We start from the raw sequence: 26424 nt of genomic DNA, 5'->3' as shown, positions 1-26424 counted from the left end.
TTCTTTCAGCCTAAGCAAAAAATAATATGATTGATAAACGATTAATATATAGATCTCTAACCTGCGAAGCAAGCAACTTTTTTCTCTTTCTGTCTGTTTCCCAATAAACTCTGCTTTATACCTCATGTTTTGATTGATAGATAGATAGATAGAGTTTGTAAGTTTCAGTTTTGGTTGTTACATAAAGCAGATATATGCATGTGCTTTGGTATATGTACGTACTATGCATGTTCTTTGGAATGCTTTTTAAATGGGTGGTTTTCCGTTTTGTCAGGAAACCACAAACACGAGTGACACAAATGAGGAGTAAAGAGTACTTTGAGCCAGACGAATACACTGTCTTAGACAAAGACAGAGACATTATTCTAAAGAAATGAGGAGACCGTATATACTTGTTTTTTGCTTATTTTCCATGGCACAGCCAGGTAAGACAAAGAATGTTATACAAAAATTATTTCAATTTAACTGAAAGTAAAAGAGGCATTGGATTTCAACTTTAGGTTAAAATCTTTAAAATTCCTGAAACATATGGAACAATTACCTAAAGCTCTTAGGGCACAGCAAAATTTCAATTAAGCCTTAATTAAATAAGGATAAAATAGCTCATTTTGTTTAAAATAAGTAACTCTGTGGCTCAGTATGCACAACGTAGTGGTAGGGTGAAACATCTTGGGTAAACTGACCAATTGAGCTTTCAATTATAACTTAATAATTCTGGCTCTTTCTCCTGATTATAGCATTATTCTTATTTGCTCAAGGGTGAATTTTAAAAATATGAACCAATTCCATGTGTAGTGAAATATTCAAAATAGCCTAATGTATTGAAACAATAAAAAATGAAAAGCAACATTAACAACTGACATAAACATACATAAACATTTATAAATGTTTATTCCCAAAAGTGCCATAAAAGTTGCTTTGATGTCAAGTTGACATAACTATGTCAAGTGAAATTTTTGGTGACAAGATGTGCCATAACACTGTGTGGGGAGAAATTACATTGCAAATGATGATAACTGGCAAAGGCTTTTTGTTATTTCGTTTGTTTTTGTGTGTGTGTGTGTGTGTGTGTGTGTGTGTGTGTGTGTGTGTGTGTGTGTGTGTGCGTGCGTGCGTGCGTGTGTGTGTGTGCGTGTGTGTGTGAGCTTTGTTTGGTTTGTTTTGTTTTTTTGTTTTGTGGTTTTTTGGTATGTCAAATGTGACAATGCTAATGATATGATACAGCTTGCTAAGTAGCAAAGCAAAGTTTATTCATATAACGCATTTTACAACTCCTGTTGTCACAAAGCAGCTTTACATATGTGCGGGTTCAAGCCCCAATAGAGCAAGCCAAAGGTGACCGTGGTGAGGAAAGCTGAGAGGAAGAACCCTCAAGAGGAACCAAGACCCATAAAAGGGAACCCATCCTCCTCTAGTCGATACTGGACAGCATGATGACATAGATGATATGTACAAAAGATAACAAATGTGAACGAGGAATAATGATCACAGCAAGTGGGGGGGATTATATTAACATTATTGTCTCTCATTCCAAAGTGTGACATGGTAACAGTGTGATCTATGGCATCAAATGCAGCACTGAGATCAAGCAGCACAAGTATAGTGTAGTATAGCCTCTGTCTACTGACAACAGTAAATCAGACAACTCTAGTCAATGCTGTTTCAGTGTTGTGGCAAGGTCTTAATCCTGACTGGAAGGTTTCAAATATGCTATTCCTTTGCAAGTAAGAGCATAGTTGTATTGAGATCACTTTTTTAGAGTTTTTGCAATTAAGGGGATGTTTCATATAGGTCATATAGTGTGTTTGAAGTTTGGTTTCTTGGTTTCATTTTGGTAAACTGAAAAAAATAAATAAAAGGGGGGGACCAACAGGCCTGACGTGGGTTAAGATGTTTTGCATTGGCTAAATATTCGAGATTCTTATGGTCACTAAAACCAGGAAGGGAGGTTAGCTCCCTCTAACCAGTGGCACCATTCCTCCAGTGCCAGCTTATTAGCAAGAAGCTCACCAGTGCTATAGTTCTTCTCATTTGGGGTGAGCTTGTGAGAAAGAAAACCATGGGATGCAGCTTGGGGGGCGGTTCAACTGACCAAAAAAACCCCTCTATGCAATCATAAGATGCATCACCTTCAACCTCGAAAGGTTTATAAGGGTCAGGATGTCTCAGAACAGTAGCTGAGGTGAAAGCTTTATTTAAGAAAAACAAACGCAGCCTCACCCTTAAGAGTTCCATGCCAACATTCTAGGTGCTCCCTTAAGGAGGCAGTTAGGGGTTCAGCTATGCTACTGTAGTTTCTGATAAATTACCTATTAAAAAATGATGAAGCCTAGAAACTGTTGCTGGTCCTTAACAGTGATCAGTGTGTGACTGCCTTGATTTTTCTGTTGTCCAATATTCCACCAGGACTAATAACATAACCTAGGAAGGCTGCCTTTTGTACATGGAACTCACATTTCTCTCCCTTAACAAAGATGATTTTCCAAGAGTCTAGCTAAAAGCTGATGAACATGCTTAATGTGTGTGTGTGTAGGTCTGTGGAAAAAAGCAAAATATCATTGATGTGGTATATTTTCCTAACAAAGCTTTCAGGGATCAACAAGATCTAAATTCCATAACACTAACTGATGCCTTCAGGCTGTCCATAGGAAAATTATAATTTTCTTGGAGGGAAGGATTACACCATAAGTATTTAATATTTGCCTTTGTAGACCACAAATCACCTGCTGTCTCCTCACTATTATTTCATTATAGAGTGAATTACTGGTGAATGTCATTTGATTAGATGAAAACAAACTATAACAACTAGTAATGCAGAGAAAACATGAGGCCAACGCCTACGCTGAGAAAAGACACTTATAAATGACAAATCCATAATCAGAGTTATTTCGATTGTCCAGGTTCAAATAACCAACACAAACATAATCAGAGTACAAATTAAACCCAAAGTATGTCATTTACAAATGCCTGAAAGACTGAAGAGGCATTACGGAGGCCAAAAGTTAGGACCAGATGTTTATAGTGGCCAGACATGGTGATAAATGCAGTTTTCCACTCATCCCCTTCTCTGACATGAACTAAATTGTAGGCGCTTCTGAGGTCTAACTTGGAGAAAAAGACAGCCCCACAGAGTTGCCCAAGAGCCAGAGGGACTAAAGGCAACGGGTATGTGTAGTGATGAGTGGTGAGGAGGCAGACGCATGTACTGCGAGGAACAAGATTTAATAGGGGCAAATCCAAAATCTGGGTCATTAAGACAGTCCAGGGTCACAGAGCCAACATGGAGAGTACGAAAAAACATTACAAAACAAAAACACACGAAGGCAAAATAGGGAAGCAGGCTAGAAACTAAGGCTAGGAAACACAAAGAAACAACCCTCAAACATTCTAACATTAATTCAAACCTTCAAACCATGAAACAATGAACAGCCACGACCAAGGCACACAGCAGGGTTTAAATACATGAACTAGAAAGGAGGGACGGGTGTACGCAATCACTGTGAGGACAAAACGAAACTATGGAACAGAACAAAACACAGAACATGGAAGGGACTGATCGTGATAGTATGTGTATTTTTTGTTATAGTATTCAATCCCTGATACTTAATACATGGATGCAAACCGCCAACATTTTTACTCACAAACAAAAATCCGGCACCCGCTGGAGAGGTTGATGGTCTGATAAAACCTTGGGCTACTGCTTCCTGGCTACAAGTGTCCATGGGTCTTTGTTTTGCTTGTGTCAAGGGGTAAACTCTAGACCTTTGGAACCCTCAATAATATTCATTGTACAATCATATGGATGGTGTGAAGGGAATTGTGTGGCGTTACATTTGCTAAAAACTGCTCCAAGTTCAGAATATTCAGAGAGAGTAGTGAGAGTGTCAGTGAAGGGGCTTTCAATGGAGGTAGACTGGGAAGACACAGAGGGGGGCAAACAGTTCTCAAAACAGGACAGTGAGAAAGTAACAATGTCCACCGAGGCCTATGAGATGAGAGGGTTTTGACACTGGAGGCAAAGGAGACCTAAATTGCCCATATAATCAGTAGAGTCAACAAGGGAAAAAAAGGCTACTAAGGTGTACTAAGTAGAGAAACGATCCTTTGTCCCACAGGGGTGCTCAGGGTTTCTGTGGCAATGCTAACTTGTTGTGCTAGGCACGCATGCACGAAGCAGTTATTTCCTTTATTTGCACATTTATCGTTAGAGAATCTTTATTGTGCAATCTGATATTAAAAGCACACGATATGGTACAGTCAGACATAGTGTCACGATTAGTCCCTCCCAGCTTCCGTGTTTTCCATGTCTTGTGTATTTTAGCTCCGTTCCATATTTTCGTTTTCTCCGTCCCTCGTTTTTAGTCTTAAGTTCATGTATTTATACCCTGTCTTGAGGCTTGTGTCTTAGCTGTTCAAATTGTTTATTTGAACGTTAGAGTCATTGTGTTGACTACGTTGCGTTTATTTTAATGCGTTTGTTGGGTTCATTGTGTTTGGTTGTATTGAATGTTGGTTTGTACTCCGTGTATCCTAACCTTCGTCTTTCTTAGCCCCGAGTTTTCCTAGCATCTTTTGTTATAGCCTATTTCCTTGTTTTGCCTTCGAGGGTTTTTTTGTTTGTTTGTTTGTTTGTTTTGTCATGTATTCTCGTAATCTCCGTGTTGGCCCTGGACTACTATAACGACTCTGATTTTGATTTTGCCCGTAATAAAGCTCGCTCTTCTCCGCACATACGTCCGCCTCCTTATTGCTCAAAGTTACCCATAGATTTTACTGGCATCATCTCAAACAGTCCGACATGTAACATTCTTATAAGACCACTGAAATCGCACAGTGTAAGTCTGGCTTTAGACAGGCTCCATTAATTGTCTGTAGGCTTCATTACATTTCGTGACACATACTAATGTCACCAAACACTTGTATCACTTCACACTTATTAAGGAAACTTGATCTAAAAGTTGACACGTTTTGTAGCTAACACTGGAATAAGAATATATTAATATTTATGTATGTCAGTTGTGATAAAGGGCTTATGTAGTCTTCATGTAATCACCTGACTCTTCAGTAGTGCTCTTCAGTAAAGTGTAACAAATTCACTTGCAAACGTCACAAAGTGAAGCCTCAGCACATAAACCTGCTGATGTTTGTCGTGTCCGTTGACGCAGGAAAGAAGAGACAGGAACCAGTGCGTTACCCTGTGGCCTTTTATTAATGCAGAGCTCTGGAGATGTCACTTCACAACGCAGTGCGAGTGAGATCCAAAGCAACAGACAAACTTATAGTTTTTCTCGCCTTGCACCACTTCTGCTTTTGTTTTTTCCTTCGCAACCGTCACCTCTGTTTGACCGTCTCGTACACATGTCTTCTATCGTAGTCACACATATGCACGTTTAGGGAATTTCCTGTTATGTCTGGACATACAGTAATTATTTTATTTATTCAAGCACTAGTCCTATTTCATTCTGCGCATTATTTTCTATTAGTGTAAGCTTAGCATTAATTTAATTTATTAAACCCCACATGTTCAATCATATTAGCATTAATCATGTCTTTCAATTGTTTGGCAAAAATGTGAACATCTATTACCGGGACTGCAAAGAGTTCTATCAGGGCCGTTGCTTTAAAAATGGGAGCTTCTGGAGGGCCTAGAGTCTGTGGAATAATGCATGTGTTTTGGTAGTGCAGTTTACAGTGTTTGATATATCATATATAATTTTAGACCTGGATAAATTTGATTTCAAAGTATAATCATAACCTGTCATGAAAAATATTTACTTTGACAAGCAAAAACACATGCAAAAAATCTTCCAATCTTCCCGTATTCTTCTTGCCATTACTCCAGTATAGAAATCATTCTTTAATATATATACGGTCATAGGTGCAAAATTATGCAAAGCAGCTGAGACACAGTGGGTGGATTAAACTCAGTAAATAAATATATATTTATATAAATGTATATTTGTGAAGGCTTTGGAAGATGTCAGCATATTAAAGGTTTGCCAACATATACCTAAAAATGTATCCTTATACTTGGAGTGACAGTGTGTTGCTAAACGTTGAAAAACTGATATCACACTAATATTTGCAGGGACTGCCAAGTTCCTGCTCTCAGGCTTTCCACAATTCTGCTCTCAGGCTTTCGACACTTGTGAACAAAACGTGGATACCCTTGGGTGAGAAATTAATAAAGTTTGTTTGCTGTTTGCAGGAAGTTGAACAGTTTTTGTTTGAAATTGAGCTGCATTGTCTAGATGCAGTGTTGGGAGGCTGTGGTTGTAAACTGTAAGCATCTACTGTCAGCCATGCGAGTAACATTTGGGAATGTTAGGCTTTAATTGTAGACTTGTTATTGAGGCTATTGGCTAATGTTATAATATTAGGAACAGTGCCATCTTGAAGGCTGCAGTGACATCTGGATTTGAATTAAAACCAAATATGATGATAGAGCCTGTCTCATTACATCTGCAAAACTGTGATTTGCTAGAGGTTAATACATACCTCTGTCCCTAAAGTCAAAGTGCAGTATGACTTTTTTGTACAACAGATAAAGACAGCAGAAAATCAGGGTCATTATGCTTCAATATGCATTAACGCAATAGATTTTCACCCCTGGAATTTGATGAAACCGCTTTAAAATGGCTTCAAAGTTAATTCATGTAACAGATGTAGGTGGCTTACACGTGTATTTTATTGATCTTACTAATGAGTCTCAGACTCATTTTATGCTTTTTTAAAATTTATTTATCTTTTATAAATGATTACATATACTCAGTCTTACATGAGGACATAATATTAACTACCTTCTTTGTAAGACACATTACCAAATAGCATATGGCTTAGTGACTTACAAATAAAATGAACAAAACACCTCATTTAACAGATTATTTATAGTGTTGACTTGCCTAAAAGCAAGTTGGAAACTGAAGATTCAAAATCATAATAAGTACAGCAATAACAAAAATGTTTCAAGGTCTACCTTACTTTAAGGTAGTAAAGTTGCTCTAAAATAGCATATTGAGATTTGTATTCTAGATACCTACACAGTTTTATTATACATATTTGATGTATTTTCCAATATAATTACTATTACTACAGTGTTACACTGCATTACTGACCAACATTTTACACCTCTAAAAGGATCAGCAGACAGGTTTGTGAGATCTACATCTTTTCAAACCGAACAGCATGGCAACCACTCATTCATCACATTTGAGATATTTCAACACAATTGTGCATAATTAATCTATAGAGTAATTTATTAATAATAAACATTTTTGGACAGATGCCTTGAAAGGTATATGAGAAACTGTACTAAAAAGCCTGGAAGACTGCAAAACCCAAACTTGCATTTGATGACTGTCAATTCCTCATATACGGTAAGAATATGTTAATATATCTCTTATGTTAACACGAAAACCTAACTGAAATTTTTAAAAGACCTGGTTAACCTACCATTGTTTTGAGTTTTAAAACTATTGTAGAATTTGACTACAAGAAGGCCTATGATTCAGTGCACCACACATGAATTCTGGAATGCTTGAGGATGTATAACATCAACAAGACTCTAATAGCCTTCATCAAGAACTTAGTGGGGCTATGGAAGACAACCCCAGCCAATTAAAGCCAATAGCATGAGTCACCATCAAACGTAGGCTTTAGCTAGGAGATGCCCTGTCCCCACTGCTGCTCTGCATAGGCCTGAATTCCCTCAGTGAAATCATCACCAAGAGTGGCTACGGAATGGAGCAACCATCAGCCACCTCCTCTACATGGACGGCATGAAGCTGTATGCCAGACATGAACAAGACAACTAACTAATCTCTCTCAAGGATATAAAGCAATGACATTGGAATGTTATTTAGACTGGATAAGTGTGGTTGGATGATTACAAGGAGAGAAAAAGTAGCTAGAACTGAGGGGATCATACTACCAGAAGGTAACATGACAGATGTTAAGGGCAGCTATAAATACTTTGGAATCCCACAGGCAAATGGGAATCATTAAGAGGCCAAAAGGGAAGCATCTACAGCCAAATACCTACAAAGAGTGAGGCAAGTCCTGAGAAGTCAGCTGAATGGGAAGAACAAGATCCAGGCTATCAACACTTATGCTCTATCAGTCATTAGATACCTCACTGGCATAATAAGATGGACAGAGGAGGAAACCACTGACATCAAGATGAGGAAGCTCCTCACAATGCATGGAGAAATTCTTCCCAAATCCAGCACTCTTAGACAGTACACTAAGCAGCAGACAGCAGAAACCAGAGGAGGATGGAAAGGAGCAGGAACCACCATGAGAAGATAAACCCTTGCACAGTATGTACCACTGGAAAACAGTGGGAGTGTCTGATATGGATAAATCCTACAAATGACTGAAAAAGGCTGGAAGACAGCATGCACACACTAATCACCAGGCAGGACTCCAGATGCAGGCTGTGCCCTTAAGACAATCCAGCATATAACAGTGGGATGCAAGATGCTAACAGGCAGAGAGTACATGGAATGCCATAACTAAGTGGCTGGCATAGCATATCGAAAGTTTCGAGGTCAAAGTGGGATACACCCCCAAAGGTGGTGGAGAATGATCAAATTAAGATCCTGTGGGACTTCCAGATATTGACTGACAAAATGGTAATGGATAACCAATCAGACATAGTGGGGATGGACAAACAGCAGAAGAAGGCTGCAGTGATGGTGATCCCAGGAACAATATTTGAGATCTCTGTCCAGAAGAGTGCATTCCTAGGAACAGCCTAGGTAATACACAGGATATATAGTTTGTCTCACACTCAGGATTGTTATTAAGGTGCCCAAAGTGTGCCAAGAAAATATCCCCCACACCACTCATCAGCCTGAGATGTTGTGCAAGGCAAGATAGATCCATACTTTCATGTTGTTTACACCAAATTCTGACCCTACAATCCGAATATCACAGCAGAAATCGAGATGCACCGGACCAGATGTTTTTCTACACTTCTTTTGTCCAATTGCCCAATGCAAATTGTAGCCTCAGTTGCCTGACAGGAGTGGCACCCAATATGGTCTGCTCCTGTAGCCCACCTGCTTCAAGGTCTGATGTGAATTCACAGCTGCACTTCTACATACCATTATTGTAATAAGTGGTTATTTGAGTTACTGTTGCCTCTTTAACCAGTTTGGCAATTCTCCTCTGACCTCTGCATCAACAAGGCATTTTCACCCAGAGAACTGCTATTCACTGGATATTTTCTCTTGTTCTGACCATTCTCTGTAAACCATAGAGATGGCTGTACATGAAAATCCCATGCCAGCAGATCAACAGTTTTTTTTTTAAATACTAGCCCATCTAGCACCAACAACCATATAATGTTCAACTCATTTATTTCACATTTCTTGCCCATTCTGATGCTTGGTTTAAACTTCAACAGGTTGTATTGACCATATCCACATGCCTAAATGCATTGGGTTATTGCTATATGATTGGCCAATTAGATATAATTCGATTAGGCTAATTAGAGTGACTAGTTATAACAGGCACTTGAACAGGTGTAACTAATAAACCTAATAACTGTGTGTGTGTGTGTGTGTGTGTGTGTGTGAGAGAGAGAGAGAGAGAGAGAGGAAAAAAATACTAGTAAAAGTGTTAGGTTGTTTGATTTATTTTTTTTAATTTAACACTATATTCACCACAATAAAACTTAGCAACTGTATATGTGGTTCTTAGTAAAAATCCTCTGTAGTGTAGGAATATGTATGAATACAAAATTAACTGTTTTAACCCACTGCTTTTGCAGGCCAGAGTGGATACTAACTATGGACATGCCATTCATATTCCTTCAGAAGCACTCCTGAGAAGCATTAGGGTGCAGGCAAACATCAGTAGTTATCACGTGGACTTGAAAGTATTTGTGCTAAATGCCAGCCTTTTTGAGGTTAGTTGCAGATTTTGGTCTAGATTGTCAAAACTGTTTTTAAACCAAAGACTCCTTGAGTCAACTAAATTCAATACATCAGTTAATTACAAATCCCTTCTTGAGCTGAACTGGGCAGAAAGCCCCAAACCCTGCAGTGCTGTATATCTCCAGGACCCAAGTCTGATTCCCCTGATTTAAATCCATCTACAGGATGTTTTTAAATATCTTTCAGCTGTAGTCAATCATGAAACGCTCCATACATAACGATTGAGCTACAAAAAGTACATTTGTGTATTTCAAATACATGCACCAAACTTGGAGTGTATTTTAACATGACATTCAAGCTGTCTTTTGCATCCAAAGTAGTAGGTTAAAAGTGGGTTTCTCACATGTATTTGGGAACAGGTATCTTCAGCATCTGTTCATGAGAATGAGATCGTAAGGGATCATAAAGTCTTAGGTGTGTGGCTTGGAGAAAAGCCTGTTCAAAACCTCTCTCACCCTATTACAATGGTATTTGCCAAAGACAACCAGGTAAAACTGTCTCTTGTACAATGTTGTAGGAGTACCAGTTAAACATGTTATTTTTGAAAGTACAAAAATAGAAGTAAAAATAAGAATGATTAGTTCTCATTTGTGCTTTTTCAAATTATGCATATGTTTCAGAATGAGAATGGAACGTGTGTCTTCTGGAAGCACTCAAATGGTAGAGACAAAGGTCCTGACAAATCCCCAGAGACAAACTCCCAGATTTTTCAACAATGTCCAATTTTGAAGGAAATACTCCTTTTCTTCACTTCCCCTCCTAAAATGATGACAGTAAAAAGATTTTTGAAAAATGAAGTGGAGAACTCTGTAAATTGTGTTGTTGTAGTCTTTTGACTTCCTGTTTAGGTATGATGTTGGCCTTTATCTGTGGTATGTTCCTATTTGCTCTTCAGGGAACTGGAGCACTGATGGCTGCAGCACCTCAAGGGAGAATACACAATTAATCTGCACTTGCAATCACCTTAGTTTTTTTGCAGTACTTATTGTAAGTTCACAATTCAAACACAGACTCTGTTCTCTCCCCAAAGAGCTGCCTTTGGATCAGTCATTCTCTCCATCCTGTCTGGTTCTGAATATATTATTTGGTCACATGATTCCTGACAGAATCCTGGGAGTGTGCCAGACCATGAAGACACTTATCGTCTTACGTATATCACATACATCGGGTCTTCTTTCTCTGTGGTATTCACAGTCATCATCATTGTACTGTTTCTAAGAGAAAGGTAAGACAGCTTCAACAAAGAACTCAATAATATTTGCTCCAAAAGCAAACAACTGTTTCTACAATGTCACAGTCCAGGTGTGCCCTGAAAGCTAGCTACCGTATAACCAGGCATACTGCATGGAATAAGAAAGCTTTTACAATCGCTGAGGAATTGGCTGCTAAAGGAAACTGCAGCAAAAAAAATACAGAAAGTACCAGTCTCTAATGATAGCATAAGATGGATTGTTGACATGGGGACTGTCATACAGAGCCAGTTTTTATACAGAAAAAATACTATTTTATATAAAAAGTTGAGTTTTGTTTTCTCGAGGGCCGTTATGCTTTCTAGTTATAAACAGGTGGGTCGTGAGGTGGAAAAGGTTGAGAACCCCTGTTCTAAGCAAGTAACTGCCTTTCTCACATTGGCGAAGGTTAATGTTCATGAGCCCAACATCAGGAGAACACTGAACAACAATGGTATGTATGGCAGGGTTGGAAGGAAAAAGCCACTGCTCCAAAGAAAAGGACATCCCTGCCCATCTGCAGTTTGCTAAAGTTCACATGGACAAGCCAGAAGGCTATTGGAACAATGTTTTATGTATAAATGAGACCAAAATAGATCTTTTTGGTTTAAATGATACGCTATATTTAGAGAAAGGAAAACACTGCATTCCATCATAAAAATCTTCTACGGAACATGGTAGTGGTAGTATTATGGTTTGGGCCTGTTTTGCTGCATCTGGGCCAGGATGGCTTGCCATCATTGACGGAACAATGAATTCCAAATTATACCAGCAAATCCTAAAGGAAAATGTCACACCATCTTTCCATGAGCTGAATCTCAAGAGAACCTGTGTCATGCAGCAACACAACAACCCTAAGCACAGAAGTCGTTCTACCAAAGAATGGTTAAAGAATAAAGTTAAAGTTTTGGAATGGCCAAGTCAAAGTCCTGACATTAATCCAGTAGAAATGTTGTGGAAGGACCTGAAGCAAGCAGTTCATGGGAGAAAACCAACCAACATAAGTGAGTTGAAGCTGTTTTGTACTGAGGAATGGATTAATATTCCTCCAAGACAATGTGCAGGACTAATCCACAGTTACCGGAAATGTTTAGTTGCAGTTATTGCTGCATAAGAGGGTCATACCAGATACTGAAAGCAAAGGCTCCTATACTTTTGCCACTCACAAATATGTAATATTGGATCATTTTCCTCAATAAATAAATGACAAAGTCTAATCTCTTTACCTAATTTGTCTGATTTGGTTCTCTTTATGTATTTTTAGGACCTCTGTAATAATCTGATGAAGTTTTAGGACAAATCTATGCAGAAATATAGAAACTTCTAAAGGGTTCACAAACTTTCAAGCACCACTGTATCCTATAGAAGTTTATGTAGAACTACGTAGCTAATGTGTAAACCTTTGAGTTTAATTGTTTATGCAAGGAATGTATGATGTAAATAGTATGATTGCTAGGGTAATGTTTTATATCAAAGAAATACAAAACTGGATAAACTACTTTTATTGTTAATTATTCTGAACTACAGATATAGTCAAGAAAGGTATTAGCGAACCTGAATGCTTTGAAAGCTGTGAATATAAGGGTTGCTGTGTTTAATGACACCTATAAGAGCCCATTTTCTGTTTTAACCTACTGTGCTTTTAGAAGCAAAAGCATCAGGACAAAACTGACTTTGTTAAACATTTCTGATTGTGGCACAGTGATTCTCTCTCAACTTCACAGGAAGACAAAGGCAGAGCACTCAGTCATCATTCATACTGAGCTAGCAGGCTCACTGTTACTCCTCCACATCACCTTCCTGGCCAGTAGTCTGTGGTCTGAAACAGAGAGGGTATGTCAAGTCCTGGGGCTCATACTGCACTGGGCCCTGTTGGCTGTCTTCACCTGGACAGCTATTGAAGGCGTACACCTGTACCTGCTCCTCGTGCGGATCTTTAACATCTACATAAGGAGATACCTACTCAAGCTAAGCCTGGTGGGTTGGGGTAAGTTTTGAAGATAAGGCCAGTTGTCATAAATGCCAAAATATGTCACAACATACTTGTTCTGAGCTCTAATGTTCCTTTTCTTTCATTTAGTAACAGAAATAACTGAATTTTAGACCTTCTCTTGCAATTTCATATTTAAAACTGATCTCTTCTCTCTTGATGTAGGCATTCCTACCATTATAGTGATGATCTGTGGAGTGGCTGGTACATATGGCAAGTACACTATCACAGAGAAAGACAGCAATAGCACAGCAATGTAAGATCTAGCTAACAATTCCTAAATACTATTCTAATTAAATTCCTTAAGTTCACGTCTGTGTCATGTATCTCCATATTTGTGCATTTCTTCCCCAATGTGCAGCTGCTGGGTTACCTCTAAAGCTGTAAGTGATATAACTGTGAAAGGTTATTTGGGGCTGGTATTACTCTTCAACATAGCCATCCTGGCAGTGGTCGTAGTAAAGCTACATAAGCTCAGAGCACGGGATGTCCAGAGTGGAATCAAGGTGAACAGGATATGGAAGGACTGGGCCACTATACTGGGACTCAGCTTGGTTTTGGGGCTGCCCTGGGGGCTGGCCTTCAGCACCCATGGCCCCCTGAGTCTAATAGGAGTGTACATCTTTACCATACTCAATTCCTTTCAAGGTGAGTGTCATTCTATGATGTATAACTGTTTTTGCATTAACTGTTCACATGTTGTTGATTAATCACTATTCTTGAAGCTTTCAGGCATGAGATGTTGCTGCTTCTTTGTTTGCATGTTTTGTATTTAACCATGCTGTGGTTTTGTTAGCTAACAGTGCTGTGTTGTGGCTTGGGCTGTGTTGTGGCTTGGGTTGTGCTGTGTTGTGGCTTGGGCTGTGCTGTGTTCTGGCTTGGGCTGTGTTGTGGTTTAGGCTGTGTTGTGTTGTGGCTTGGGCTAGGCTGTGTTGTGGTTTAGGCTGTGTGTGTTGTGTTGTGGCTTGGGCTAGGCTGTGTTGTGGTTTAGGCTGTGTTGTGTTGTGGCTTGGGCTAGGCTGTGTTGTGGTTTAGGCTGTGTTGTGTTGTGTTGTGGCTTGGGCTAGGCTGTGTTGTGGTTTGGGCTGTTGCATGCAGACATTTATGTCTATCAATGACAGTTCAAAGCATGTTGTTTGACTCTTGCTGCTACTTCTCACGAAGTTCTGAAAGGTTTTGTTTTATAGCTTCTTTTAAAATCAACAGAATATATTTACATTTCACAGTTTTTCTCAGCCTCTTCTTCATTAACCTACAACTGATACCCTCTGGGGAGAATCCTCTGGCAGCTTGTTCTGAGTTCAGAGATTCTTTATCTCTAAACTCGGTTCTAATGCTTCTTCTTGCCTGCTCTAGCCTACATCTTAAGATGTGCCTTCCTGCCATCTCTGCTCAGATGTTATAGATAACTTTGTTTTGATTAGCAAACAGACTTCAGTCACAGGTTTGCCCTGGCGATCACTCCTTAGACCTCACTTTGTCATTAAATCAAATCAAAAATGTTCATTTTACCTATAAATGGTAACAACTACCAAAGTTCTTTCAGTTACGGTGGGCACAGATATCCTTCTGCATTCAGTACAAACTCCTGATTATAGCATTTCAGGCCATATATGGTCTTGCTACTTACTTACCTTGTAGAGTTTCTCCATTCATACATGGATGATGAACGGCACTCAGGCTCCTAGCTGTCCACCATAGTGTAGACAGTTTAAACTAATTAGATATTCTGACTGTCCACCATGGGGGGTGTAGATCATGTAGTGTCTTAGAATTCTCTATGAGATTATGCAGTGTTGGCTGGCCTGCATTTTTTTGCAGAGCACAAAAACATAAACTGATAATAATAATAATAATAATATAATAAATGTTTGTTTCTTCTAGGATTCTTGATGTTCCTGTGGTTTTTATCTATCACATGTCATTTAAATCGTGAGGATCAACATACAGGGAAGGGCATCTCCATGAGTAACCTCAGCTCATGATAATGGCATTAAGGCACTGAACTGCAATGTACTGGGGTTTTTCCAGAAAACATATTAATATAATTAAAAAAAATAATAGCTTCTATGTTCTGCCTGTGTCTATGTGGGTTTCCTCTAGTGTCTCCAGTTTACTTCAGTTTCCATGCACCAAAAACATGGAGGTTAGCTTTCATTACAATCAATATACGTCCTATCGTACTCCACTAAGAGATTCCAGGTAGCAAGCGCCCTGGAATCTTCGTAGTCCTCTTGTTCTTGGGGACCTGCGGGTGTACAAATAGGGAAAAACATTGATGAGGAGCAGGTGTCCCAAATCAATACTCAGGCGATTGGGACCGAGGTAGACGAACAATACGGTCTTTGTTTAACTTGCCACATTATCAGCATCAACAACTAATGGAGTACTTTGCTATTATGATAGCCTGAAAATAAGTGTGAAGGATTCACCCTCTGTAACTTAAACTTTATCATATTTAATAAAGTCCAGAATGTTAACACATAGCACTGGCATTATTCTACCCCCTGCCCTCTTACTAATTCAAATAAACTGTGAAATACAGTAAAGTAGTGCTTATAATTTCACTGTCAAGAAGCTAAATTCATAGTGAGCAACAACACATATTAGGGTAAATTGTTAACACCAACAGACCTGCCCCACTACTATACCAAGAAGACTTTGTAGGGTAACATAATTAGACAAGTAATTCTGCAAAATTATTGTTGTCGCCACAATGTGTGAGTGTATGCATATATGTTTAAAATTCTCCACGGATTTGCTAAATTACTTTATCATTCAATGGCGTAGATGCAAACAAAGTCATTAGTGTTTTTGGTGTGAAATGCACCATTTCCAGGGAAGCTGAACCTGTTTACAAGTACCAGAAATCCTTAAGTTGTGACTGTTTTGAAGCTATCAACAAATACCAAAGTCGAACGACTCTACTCCGCATAGTCTGCCATCTTCCAAAATAGGTAAGGAAACCGTATTTTAAAAAACCTAACAAAAACCTCTGCTGGCATTAGCTGTGTTGAAAGGCTGTGGCTAGGCTCAGTTGAGAACGCGTTCTGAGAGGAATTACACAGCCTAAGTAATCCATGATAGTACTTTTAGGTCAAACACTTGTAACAAAACTCGCAAAACAATGTCTCAGGCATCAAGCAACGTATGTGTTCATGTTAAGTAATAAAGTAGGGTAGCGTTGATCTCTAGTACAATTGTGAACATTTCTGACTCGATAAAGTTCTCTAGGACGGTGAACTCCACGCCAAAACACTCCTAATTACTTTCTAAATAGATGAACCACTGAACGACTAAGAAATTTTGCAAATTTGGCGGAGTTTCACTTTAAAACAAACACGCGTGCCTTCACACAGTTATTTGATTTTTTGGAAGTGTAAACGTTGTCGTCAGAGCCGTAGACAGTATGTTATTCATCTCAACAGATTTACATTACAGATATCTGTAATTCATTTACGACTAGACATAATGCTAATTCAAGACATCTCTAGTTACACTTTGACTAGGCAAAATGCCAAGGTAAGTTCTGTAAATACAATAATAGTACAATATTATAATAATAATAATAATTATTATTATTATTATTATTATTATTATCATTATTATTATGGGTCATTCTAGGGTCAGCCAGTTTAAGAGGAACTTGGTTACTTCGTGTATCCAAAAAATTATTGCAACACACTAGAGGGCGCCCGCGAGCGGGTCCAAAATTAAAGATAAAAGGCGGTGAATAGAGCTAAAACAGCTAAAAACGAAAAAAAAAGTAGTTTCTCGTCAGCTTGTCAGGCTCCTCGTTCATTTTTGAACATTAGAAGTACATCTTACACTTACAAATCTAAGAAAACGTACCTGTATATTTCTTTTGTTCTACAGTAAACGGGTTTTGGGCTGTAGCATTTCTATAGCAGCCCAACAGTACTCATTAGCAGAAATGCTGGAGTATAGCATTTAAGTGCATGTACCGTTTAGTGCAAGTGTTTAAACACGCTTTCTGTTTTGTGCAACATACATGGTGCCGTCTGTAGTGAAATATAATTGGAAGCTTCAAGATACATTGAAGCTACAAAGAACACCGAATTTTGCAGACGGTAGCGAACTTAATCTATTCTGGTAGGCCAATGGTGGTAACAGTAGACATCCTACATTGTCAGCATACGGACAAAAATATGCTGCAAATCGTAACCTCAAATGAGCCTGTGGTGCCATCTACTGTTTTTAAACGTGGCACTAACTTGTAAACATTATCCATGATATACCATTTACTCTATTACCAATGTAAATGTGAAATGTATTCCATTACACCCTAGGTCAAGCAAATTACTCGTTCCCTTATTGTCTTTACTCGAATAAACTCCGAAATCCATTTTGGCAACAGAAGTGAACGTTTCCATACAAAGTTTTATTAAAATACAGATGTGATGCAAATTAAGATACAAAATATCAAAACATTTTAAAAGTATAAAAAAGTGCACAAAAACCTCTTTACAGCATCAATTGTACAGACAGATCTGAATAAATAGTATAAATTAGAAAAGACAATTTTATGTTCTGATATCAGTTAAATTCCTCACAAGGCACATTAACATCATCTGAAAATGTACCAAGTAAAGTTTCCCTGAACCTTATTGACATCATGTAATATTAGCTTGTATTCTGAAAATCAGTTTAGTTTAATCAAGTTGATTCATATTGCTGGTGGAATTCCAACATTCATTCAAATAATAGTTGTACAAATTAAATGCATGTTATCAGTCATTTGAATCTGAATTCCATTGTACCATTTTTTAAATTAGAAGCCACCCAAGCAAATTTTTCCTTAGGTGGCCAAAAGCTACCTTAATAGCTTTATGGAATTACAATGGAAAGGCTGCAGTGTGTACGATGCAAACACAGGTTGTAGAATTTCAGTTTTGACTGATTTCACTTTTAGCACACGGAAACACATTTGTACCAAGCGAGAAGCATGCTTACTAACACACTGGATTAAAAAAAATTCATATCTGCTTATAAGATATCAAAAATGCATTACATTTATAAACATCATTTTGAAAAATCCTGCATCATGGTAGCAACAGATGCTGTTAAAGTCTGTGTAGTGAAATAGCTAGTGCCAAAAATTAAAAACTGACCAGACAACTCCCAACAGTACAGCAGCACTTACTGTTGTGCAACCATAACCAAACATGCACTTGTATAACTGCATACTTAAAGCATGCTAAATAAGCATGTCTTGTTGTTTGAGACAAACATTACAGAGAATTTATCATTTGAGGGGAAACAAAAATGCCTTTAGAATCATATTGCATACAAGCTGAATCAAAATATGCTTTCAGATGCCACTGTCTCAGTAACTTGAACCATAAGAGATGCATGCACATTTAATTGGCAAAAGTAGAGCTGTATTCACACTGTGAATATCCACCAACCTATTCATAGCTTGGCACCCATAATGTATTTATAAAAAAGGACTGCATTACCAACACAGACTGGAGCAGATAAATTGGTAAGTGCAGCATAACCGTTTTGCTTAAAATTCAAACCACTGAAACACTGAGCAACATTGAGACAAATACATGGACCATTTCATGAAAAATTTATAACTCAATTTAAACATAAGAACGTAGGAGCCAAATGAGGCTTTTGGTGCACTGGTACTGAAAATAAAGATATATACAAAAAACACTACAAAATCCAATGTCAGACATTTTACAGTGCCAAAAAAATATATAAAAATAATTTAAAAAAAAGGAAAATACCTGGATTACAAGCATCAATAAGCCATTTAACTTGAACCTGATTCTATGAATATTCACTAATGCCCATACTTATTTTTGCTCCTTTGTTTTCTTAAAAAAAAGAAAAAAAAAGGAAAAGAAAAAAAAGAAAGAAAAAATTCTCACAAAAGAAACTGCTATAACAAAAACCTGGAGAAACAGTCAAAAGCATTCATACACAGTGAATTAATGTGGAAATGATATTTGAGAGTCTGCCACTGGAGACAAAGGGAGGAAGCCTCAAGGAGACATGGAAAGAGTTGCTAGAGGTTGGTCACCAAGTCTCCTTCAAGTCCTCAGCAAGCTGAGGGGGCAGAGTCGTGGAGCGCGGGGAGTCTGAGGTGGACGCCAGTGCCGCCTGCTCCTTGGAGCTGCAGCAGGGTTTGAAGAGGCGAGGATCAATAATTACCTCGCCAAACCGCCCTTTGTAGACAATCCCACAGCACACTTTCTGCCTGTAAACATTGGGAGGGGTCCAAAGTCATTCTCTCTCGCTCAGCACAGCATCTTGACCAGTATCATTTCATCACTTGGCACGTTACCTTTTCCAGTAAGAGAGATCAAGAAATGAGAAGCCAGCGGGCGTCGGACGCCTTTGCTTGGTCTCGATGTCTGAGCCATCATCGGACTGGTTGCTATGGCTGGGAGACTGAGATGGAGACATGCTGGATGTAGTACTGTGGGCATCAGAGTCTGAAGAGTAAAACAGACCAAAAACATTTAAAAAGATATTAAAAAAAAGTTAAATACGTTTGGCAACAAAAATCTGAACAGGATTATTTTACAGACCACTGTCCCATTGAGAAGTACTCAAAGATGCGCATCATCATAAAGGTTTGCTTGTGCATAATTAAGTATGCAGGCTTATTCCCCTTTTCACAAATGTTTGACAAGAGGAAAAGAACCTGCTCAGCATAGACAAGGAGACCCACTTTGACGTTTAAGTTTATGGAGCTTCTTCAGCTTGCTCTTTTTCTTTCCATCAACGGTTTTCACTTTTTTGGGTTTTGTTAACTTGAAGCCAGGTCCTGCTCTTGCATCCACCACCTTAAATAAAAATAAATAAATCAAAATGATCAAACTGCATCCTGCCCATGCTAAGCCAGTTGTGGAAGCCTAACGGAATTTAATTTCACATACATGGCTCCAGTTCTTCTTTGATCCAAGTGGTAATTTTTTCCATCTTTTTACTAGAAGTACACAGGCATTGCAGATATCTCCAACTCTGTCCTCGGATAATCTGTCAATAAATAAATTAATATTATTTGCAACAGCAAATTAAGAGCAAGGGTTTGGGAATTGAATGATTATCTCAAGGAATGCTGTAGTTCTCACCCAAAGCAAAGTCGGAAATTTTCCTCATATCTGCTGCTGTCTGTAAATCGGGAACTGGAGGACTTGGTTTTACAAATACAGCAACCTTCATGACTGCGATAAATCTTGGATTTATGAAATCCAAACATCTCGTTCATTCTATAAAAGTTGATTGAAACAAGAAACGAGCCCGTTTTAAATACACTTCAGCCGTACGCCACGTTTAGGCGGGTAATGAAAGGAGTTGGGACATTTTACAAGGCACTTGTGCGATCCTTAATTATCATCAGTCTCATTGTCGTAAAACACGTACATATTTCCCATATGGAAAACATACAACGGATGCAATGACCTACTTTTGATTTATAAATAAATAAAATACAATACATTGGTTACGTAAAAATAACAACCGATTTGTTTACAACTTTCGGTGCACTCAACTTATTAAAAGAAGGCGCTGGAAAGTCATTTCAACTATGGAGAGACAAGACGTTACATTTACTAACCAGATAACCTACATGCGTCAAAACAAGATTTGTTTGCTGGAGCAAGACTAGTAAAACCGAAAGTGCTTTTAGATTACACGATGTAACGTTTTAAAGAGTAAACAGATCAAATAAATCAAAACATGGGCTAAAATGACTTTTCGACAGTGCTCCTTCATAACACCAAAAATTAAAGGCGCGTATCCGAGATGGAAATATCGATTTCTACGACTTTTTACGAGCCAAGAGTTACAAGCGTTAGTTTACTGCCTACAAACAAACAAAAGTAACAGCAGCAACGCTTCGGGTTTCAATTAGGAAGTAGGTTAAAGTTATAATATAAACGGCACGTATAATAAGCAATGGCTTGATAGAAGCTGTCGTTAACCTACGCGTTGTGTGCTCACGGGTGCTCGAGACAAAAAAAAACGGGGTGGGAGGACCTACTTCAGCATTTATAGCAAATTCTTCATTACGGATTTTGGCAAATATTTCTCCGTCGCGTAAAACGTAACTTAACAAACCCCGAAGTGTTAAGATTTAAAAAGTCTGCGTTTCCTCTACATTCAAACTTTCAGCTCCGGAGCTCGGACGGAGTTTGCTATTGTCGCGGCTAGCACGTTAGCTCGCATGCTACCATGCCACATGCATGCTCCAAACCTTTGTTGGGAGGTAAATAACATTTCTGCACCGCTGCCGCTAATGCCCCCTTTCACACGACAATGCACGGAAAATCCAATAAATGCAAACAAGTGCATTGCATACACGTCGCGGCAATGAATTATGAGTTTACACCAACAATAACAAACGACCTTTACCGTCACAAACTTTGAATCCCGTCCGTTTTATTCCTCAGCACCGCGCATGTCTTACTACTACACAGATGAATGGTGGAGCTCTATTAGCATACAAATGCTGCAGGAAAATGGTGCAAAGACCCATAGGAAGTCCATATAAGGAGGTAGGCGCCATGTTTTGAAAATAGAGTCGACCAATCGACGAGGTTGTTACTTTGCCTTTTAAGACGGTTGCATCATGGGAAATATAGGAAAAAAACGTTCGCATATCCGGGGTGGAGAGCGTTTGTGCGGTCGTTCAATGACTCAATTTCCCAGAGTACATCGCCATAACAGCAGCGTCGTGTTTGGCTGGTATGCCTCTGCAAAGAGCGCGAACTGGACATAAAACTGGGTTATGTTGACGTTAACAATTATCCAGTGACACAAGAAACCATAACAATTCTAGTTAGTTAAATCATTCATTTTCTACATGTATTTAAAATGCAAACTTCGCTGGTCCGAAAGGACGAAATAGCTTTCGCCAACTGATTTAAAGTACAACAAAAATACACGTATTCCAGGCGGCGCTTTAAAACCAGTCATAAGCATGACTAAATTAAACCAGACCGAAAATAGTTAATCAACTGATCAAAGCTGTGCTTAAAGTAGTTTAAATACATGACATCTTTATGTCATGCTACTTGTCCTTTCTGTGTTGCAGTACTTAAAGCTTTACTTCGCTAGATATAATGTAGGGATTTGGCCTTCTATTCATTTTGATATTTGCTTTTTTACAGTCGCCATACACTGCTTCTCAACGTGTGCGTCTGCAGCTTTAAAATGTATTTGATTTGTAGGGAACAGCTGAATGGAGAGGAATAAGATTATCTGGACATTTAGGCTCTGAAGGACCTACTATAATGACGACGCATTACACCATTATGCAACTATCACTTTTAATACATTTTATACACTGTACACTGTTGCTCACTTATTTAGCACATTACAGTTTGCTATAAACGTATCAAGAAACAATGTTCATGCCAACTGTGTCTAGATTGGTGACAGGTTACCAGAAGTACTGATATTGGCACATGAATGAGAATCTGTAATGAGCTTGTCATCCTGACTACATTATATGCTACAATTTAAAACAGTTGGAGAAAGTCCGTTTTGACAATATATTCTAAATCAGTGGTGGTTTTGTTTGTTTGAGATGTAAATATTGCATAGCAGAAACAAATGGGCTGAGCTGGGGTTTTCGTGGAGGCAAACAAACACTCAGTGTGCTGCTTCTAAATGTCCCTGGGCTATTTCCACTGGCTAGCGTGCAAACCTGAGGGGTAGACAGATGAGGAATGTAGCATTGTGGAATACATTAATCAGAGGTATTCATGGGGATCCAAGAAAAGTCTGGCTAGAAAAATGCTTGGGTAATAATAGAAAGTTCTCTAAAGTGGTTATAGAGAGAAATGTGTGTTGTTTTTTTTTACTTCATAAAATACATTTGTGCATTATTTTATGCATCCTATCATTCAATATAATGGACCATATTCTACTGTCAGCATGTGCTAATGGATATTTGCATACTACTTTTGGAGAATGACAAGGTCCCCTGCCAATGTTTTAAAAACAAGAGCTTATTTCTTGTTTGTTTGTTTTTGTTTGTTTGTTTGTTTTTGTTTTTTAATTAAAACATGACTTTCCCATGAGTTATACTTATAAAGCATACTTCTGCATCATTTGCTTTAAACTCTGCATTGTGACAGTATGGATTAGATAGACCACAGAGCAAGCAACTTGACAGACATATCAAAATAATACTGTTCTTTGAAAATATATTACCACTTTTTCATCCTTGTTCTCCTTTTAAATATAGCCATTGTCAGCAGTTCACAATAACAATGAAAATATTGAGCTTTCAATAAAACAGTATAGCACGGGTGGGTTGTTTTCACCTTTTGTGAAAAGTATGGATCATAATACAAAACATTTTAAATGTCTAACAGCAACATCATCAAGGATAAAAATAATGACACATTTTGAAAAGGCTCATTGCACTTAATATATGGCAAACGTGACAGTAGCTTTAATGTAAGCCAGGTTTAATCCACTTGTTCAAGTCTCTCCATGTAAAAAAGCAAATAGTCCATGGTCCCCGGTGAACTGCCGTGGTGAGGTCCTTTTCACCAGATAAGGAGGGGGAGGTTTCAAATTCCAATCCCTTTCACTAGAGAGGCCTCCAGAGTAATGTTGAATTCTTGCAAAGTCTGTAACACTCTGATCAAAGAGTTCACCAAAGAATGGTCCTTTAGTAATGCTGTATCCTCATACATCTGTGCTGTGATTGGACAGTCTGCCAGTAATGCTACCCAGTGATGTAACAGGTGATCTCTGCAGGAGATAAAGAAAGACAGGTATTTATTTAGTAACTGCACTGTCAAAACATTTTAAGATATTAAAGTGCACCCTCATTGGCATATACACAAATATATATCACTAATTCATAATTACTCGCAGCTAGCAGAATTTAAGAGGAGAATGGACAGCAACAGGAAAAGAGTGCCTGTGTTAGCCAGTAATTAAAATATTTTTTTTTCTGCTGGTAAATTATTGGCCATCTTTGAATTATTAGAATGTAAAGTACAATTTCTTTTAGAAGTGAATCTTTAGACACCACATTGGTGGTCTGATTAAGTTGTTTCTTTAAAACAGCACCTCTCATTTACCTGGCTCCGAGGCACACAAGCATCTGGAACTTTCCATCTTTGCCAATGTTCCTGGGTGTGCTGCTGATGGCACGCATGAAGCGACAGAAATGCCGCACCCTCGTCTGATAGTTCTCGTCCTGAGTCACTTGACTCTGCTCGGCACTCTCAAAGTAAACTTGTGCCTTTTCTGAGAGGGCAGAAGCATATGAAAATATTACATCCAGGGACTTTTGAGAAATATGGCTTTACAGAGTGAAAAGAAACCTGGGATGGAATTTGCATTGGTGTTTATTACCCAGAAAATCCCAAATGAAGACATTCTTGAAGAGACGAGGTGACTTGAATCCATGCTGAAACACCTGCTCCAGAGCCCAAACAAGACCGTATTCTCCACAGAGAAGCAGAGTCAGGCTGCCTCTCTGAGACCAAAGAGACGGAGACATTCAATATCTGTCCTCTCTTGTACTGTGATTCTTGTGACACTTGTGAGGACAATGGATGGAGGAATCTCCTTACCTCTTTCTCTGGCTTATGAAAGTGCTTCACAATGCCATTGATTGCCTCTCCCACTCCTTCTTGGATCTGGCCTGTGTTCAACTCTGGTGAAGAAACAAATCAAATCACTCAGAAGATCCCAGTGTGGGCCACAGCACAGCAAATGCCTCTTACTGCACCCGAACTGTGAAGCCCCTATAATAATTACACTTTTGTGGTTTGCGCCGTCGCTAAGGTTACTCACTTGGTTTGCTGTTGGGCGAGATGGCGACGAGCCTCCGCATCATTCCAGGTGACTGCTGCATGGGAGGGGTGCGGCACATTCTCTCATCACTCTCCGATCCAGCAGTCACAAGCTCTCCCACCAAAATCCTCTCTAGACTGCCATCATCCACGCCCTTCCCCAACCAGCGTCCGCACGGGAACCTACACATACGCGCACAACGGGTTCCCACTCTTTTCTAGATATCATCTTCCAGAATATTTTCAGTGATGATCTAGGTGGTGTGTGAGACAGGGACCACACCATATGCTTATATATTCCTCTTTGTAGCCTGCAATTTTTCGTGCTGACAATTTAAGACTGAACATACCTAAACGTACCATTCAAAGTTAGAGTCAGATTTGCTAGAATAAAGATACTGACACTGACTCTCATCAGTTTCATACAATACTTCAGCCCATTTACTGGTAACATTAAGTGAAATCTTTAACAAGGCTAATCACATCCACTAAAAATTCTCTTGTCTATAAACTGATCATATTTGAACATTAATATGATCCTGAACATAACCCTCTCAGATGGCAATATTATTCCTTTTGTGGAGCTCTGACAGACAGCCTAGTTGTTCGTTTTCATCTAAAAATAGGAAAATAGGACAATGCTAAAATAATGTTCCTGCAGAACACAAGATTTTACTTTTTCTCTCATTTCCTAAGCATTTCCAGTGACTGGAAAATTGGTCAACTGTCAGCTGTTTTCCAGGCTTCAAGGATGACAGGCAATTCTGGTACTTTGTACTCACTTATAAGTGTGTCCTGTGATTCCATTTCGGACCATAACACACTCAACCAGCCACTTGGCATACAGTCCTGAGTTATCATGACCCATCTGCACTGTGGTCAGTTTGCCCAGGTTCTGGCACTTTGGAGGAGGTCCAGCAAACAAGATTTCAGCAAAAAAAACAAAAAACAAACAAACATTCAACACACCTCTATCCAAGTGATATTATTTGTGCAAAATCAATCAAGGCTATAGTCTGTGACTTACTTCAAAAGTAATTTCCAAAGTGTTCTTAGGCACTTGGAGTACCCCGGTCTCAGCCAGCTCTCCAGAGACGCATACCCAGGGGTTGGCGGTGAACATGGATCCCCCCAGTTTCTTACTGGGAATGACCACCACATGGTATGGGATCACTGCAGGAGTGGGACATCAGACAGGGGAGAAAGACATGAGCAGCCCTGACCTCCTGATTGTGGTTCCTCAGTCATGTGGTGTTTATACATCTGCTACTTGTGCTGTACGTGGCTGCCACTCACTGATCGTGGTGAAGACGTTTGTGAAGCAGAAGTAGTCAACAGCATTGAAGGACAGGAGGTGATAGAGGAACTGCTCCTTCTCGTCATCGCAGCGTAGGAAAGCATAACGCTTATATAGTTTCCTGCAGGAGAGGGAATAGAAGAGGACACTGGAAACATGCCTT

General features: G+C 38.9%; 3 protein-coding genes across 4 annotated transcripts in view; 1 reads left to right on the top strand and 2 right to left on the bottom strand.

Moving 5' to 3' along the window:
• Nucleotides 1-314: 314 nt before the first annotated feature.
• adgrg3 (adhesion G protein-coupled receptor G3) lies at nucleotides 315-15276 on the top strand. Its single transcript, XM_035528739.1, has 12 exons — nucleotides 315-425; nucleotides 6089-6173; nucleotides 7283-7376; nucleotides 9776-9913; nucleotides 10301-10429; nucleotides 10562-10613; nucleotides 10837-10928; nucleotides 11048-11166; nucleotides 12895-13157; nucleotides 13326-13416; nucleotides 13522-13808; nucleotides 15045-15276. The coding sequence occupies exons 1-12, from the start codon at nucleotides 374-376 to the stop codon at nucleotides 15143-15145; spliced, it is 1503 nt and encodes a 500-aa protein (XP_035384632.1). The 5' UTR covers nucleotides 315-373; the 3' UTR covers nucleotides 15146-15276.
• Nucleotides 15277-17565: 2289 nt separating this feature from the next.
• Nucleotides 17566-21625, bottom strand: sinhcafl (SIN3-HDAC complex associated factor, like). The gene is made up of 6 exons (XM_027010619.2): nucleotides 21555-21625; nucleotides 20273-20410; nucleotides 20078-20177; nucleotides 19870-19984; nucleotides 19480-19630; nucleotides 17566-19392 (listed from the first exon to the last, which is right to left on the bottom strand). Exons 2-6 carry the CDS (start codon nucleotides 20407-20409, stop codon nucleotides 19212-19214), a joined length of 684 nt encoding a protein of 227 aa, XP_026866420.1. The 5' UTR covers nucleotide 20410; nucleotides 21555-21625; the 3' UTR covers nucleotides 17566-19211.
• Nucleotides 21626-22457: 832 nt separating this feature from the next.
• dennd5a (DENN/MADD domain containing 5A) overlaps nucleotides 22458-26424 on the bottom strand; it is a 34465-nt gene continuing 30498 nt past the window's right edge. For both annotated transcript variants that reach the window (XM_035527130.1, XM_027011412.2), the window contains 8 exons: nucleotides 26261-26382; nucleotides 25992-26137; nucleotides 25747-25865; nucleotides 24966-25147; nucleotides 24743-24825; nucleotides 24522-24645; nucleotides 24245-24413; nucleotides 22458-23909 (listed from right to left, as the gene is read on the bottom strand). In XM_035527130.1, coding sequence (XP_035383023.1) covers nucleotides 23726-23909; nucleotides 24245-24413; nucleotides 24522-24645; nucleotides 24743-24825; nucleotides 24966-25147; nucleotides 25747-25865; nucleotides 25992-26137; nucleotides 26261-26382 — 1129 coding nt within the window. In that variant the 3' untranslated portion in view covers nucleotides 22458-23725. The remainder of the gene's footprint in view (nucleotides 23910-24244; nucleotides 24414-24521; nucleotides 24646-24742; nucleotides 24826-24965; nucleotides 25148-25746; nucleotides 25866-25991; nucleotides 26138-26260; nucleotides 26383-26424) is intronic.

The sequence above is a fragment of the Electrophorus electricus genome, chromosome 1 (genome assembly GCF_013358815.1).
Source record: "Electrophorus electricus isolate fEleEle1 chromosome 1, fEleEle1.pri, whole genome shotgun sequence".
In the NCBI taxonomy this organism is placed as follows: Eukaryota; Metazoa; Chordata; class Actinopteri; order Gymnotiformes; family Gymnotidae; genus Electrophorus; species Electrophorus electricus.
Note: the sequence above shows the minus strand (reverse complement) of the source record. Positions and strands in the feature narration are given on the sequence as shown.

Bases quoted from the DNA above. Each gene is read 5' to 3' on its own strand.
- adgrg3 (XM_035528739.1), top strand. From the start codon at position 374: ATGAGGAGACCGTATATACTTGTTTTTTGCTTATTTTCCATGGCACAG. The intron at 426-6,088 runs GTAAGACAAAGA...TAATATTTGCAG, and splicing joins ATTTTCCATGGCACAGCCAG to GGACTGCCAAGTTCCTGCTC. The intron at 9,914-10,300 runs GTTAGTTGCAGA...ATTTGGGAACAG, and splicing joins TAAATGCCAGCCTTTTTGAG to GTATCTTCAGCATCTGTTCA.
- sinhcafl (XM_027010619.2), bottom strand. From the start codon at position 20,409: ATGAACGAGATGTTTGGATTTCATAAATCCAAGATTTATCGCAGTCAT. The intron at 20,178-20,272 runs GTGAGAACTACA...ATTTATTGACAG, and splicing joins AATTTCCGACTTTGCTTTGG to ATTATCCGAGGACAGAGTTG. The intron at 19,985-20,077 runs GTATGTGAAATT...TTTTTATTTAAG, and splicing joins CAAAGAAGAACTGGAGCCAT to GTGGTGGATGCAAGAGCAGG.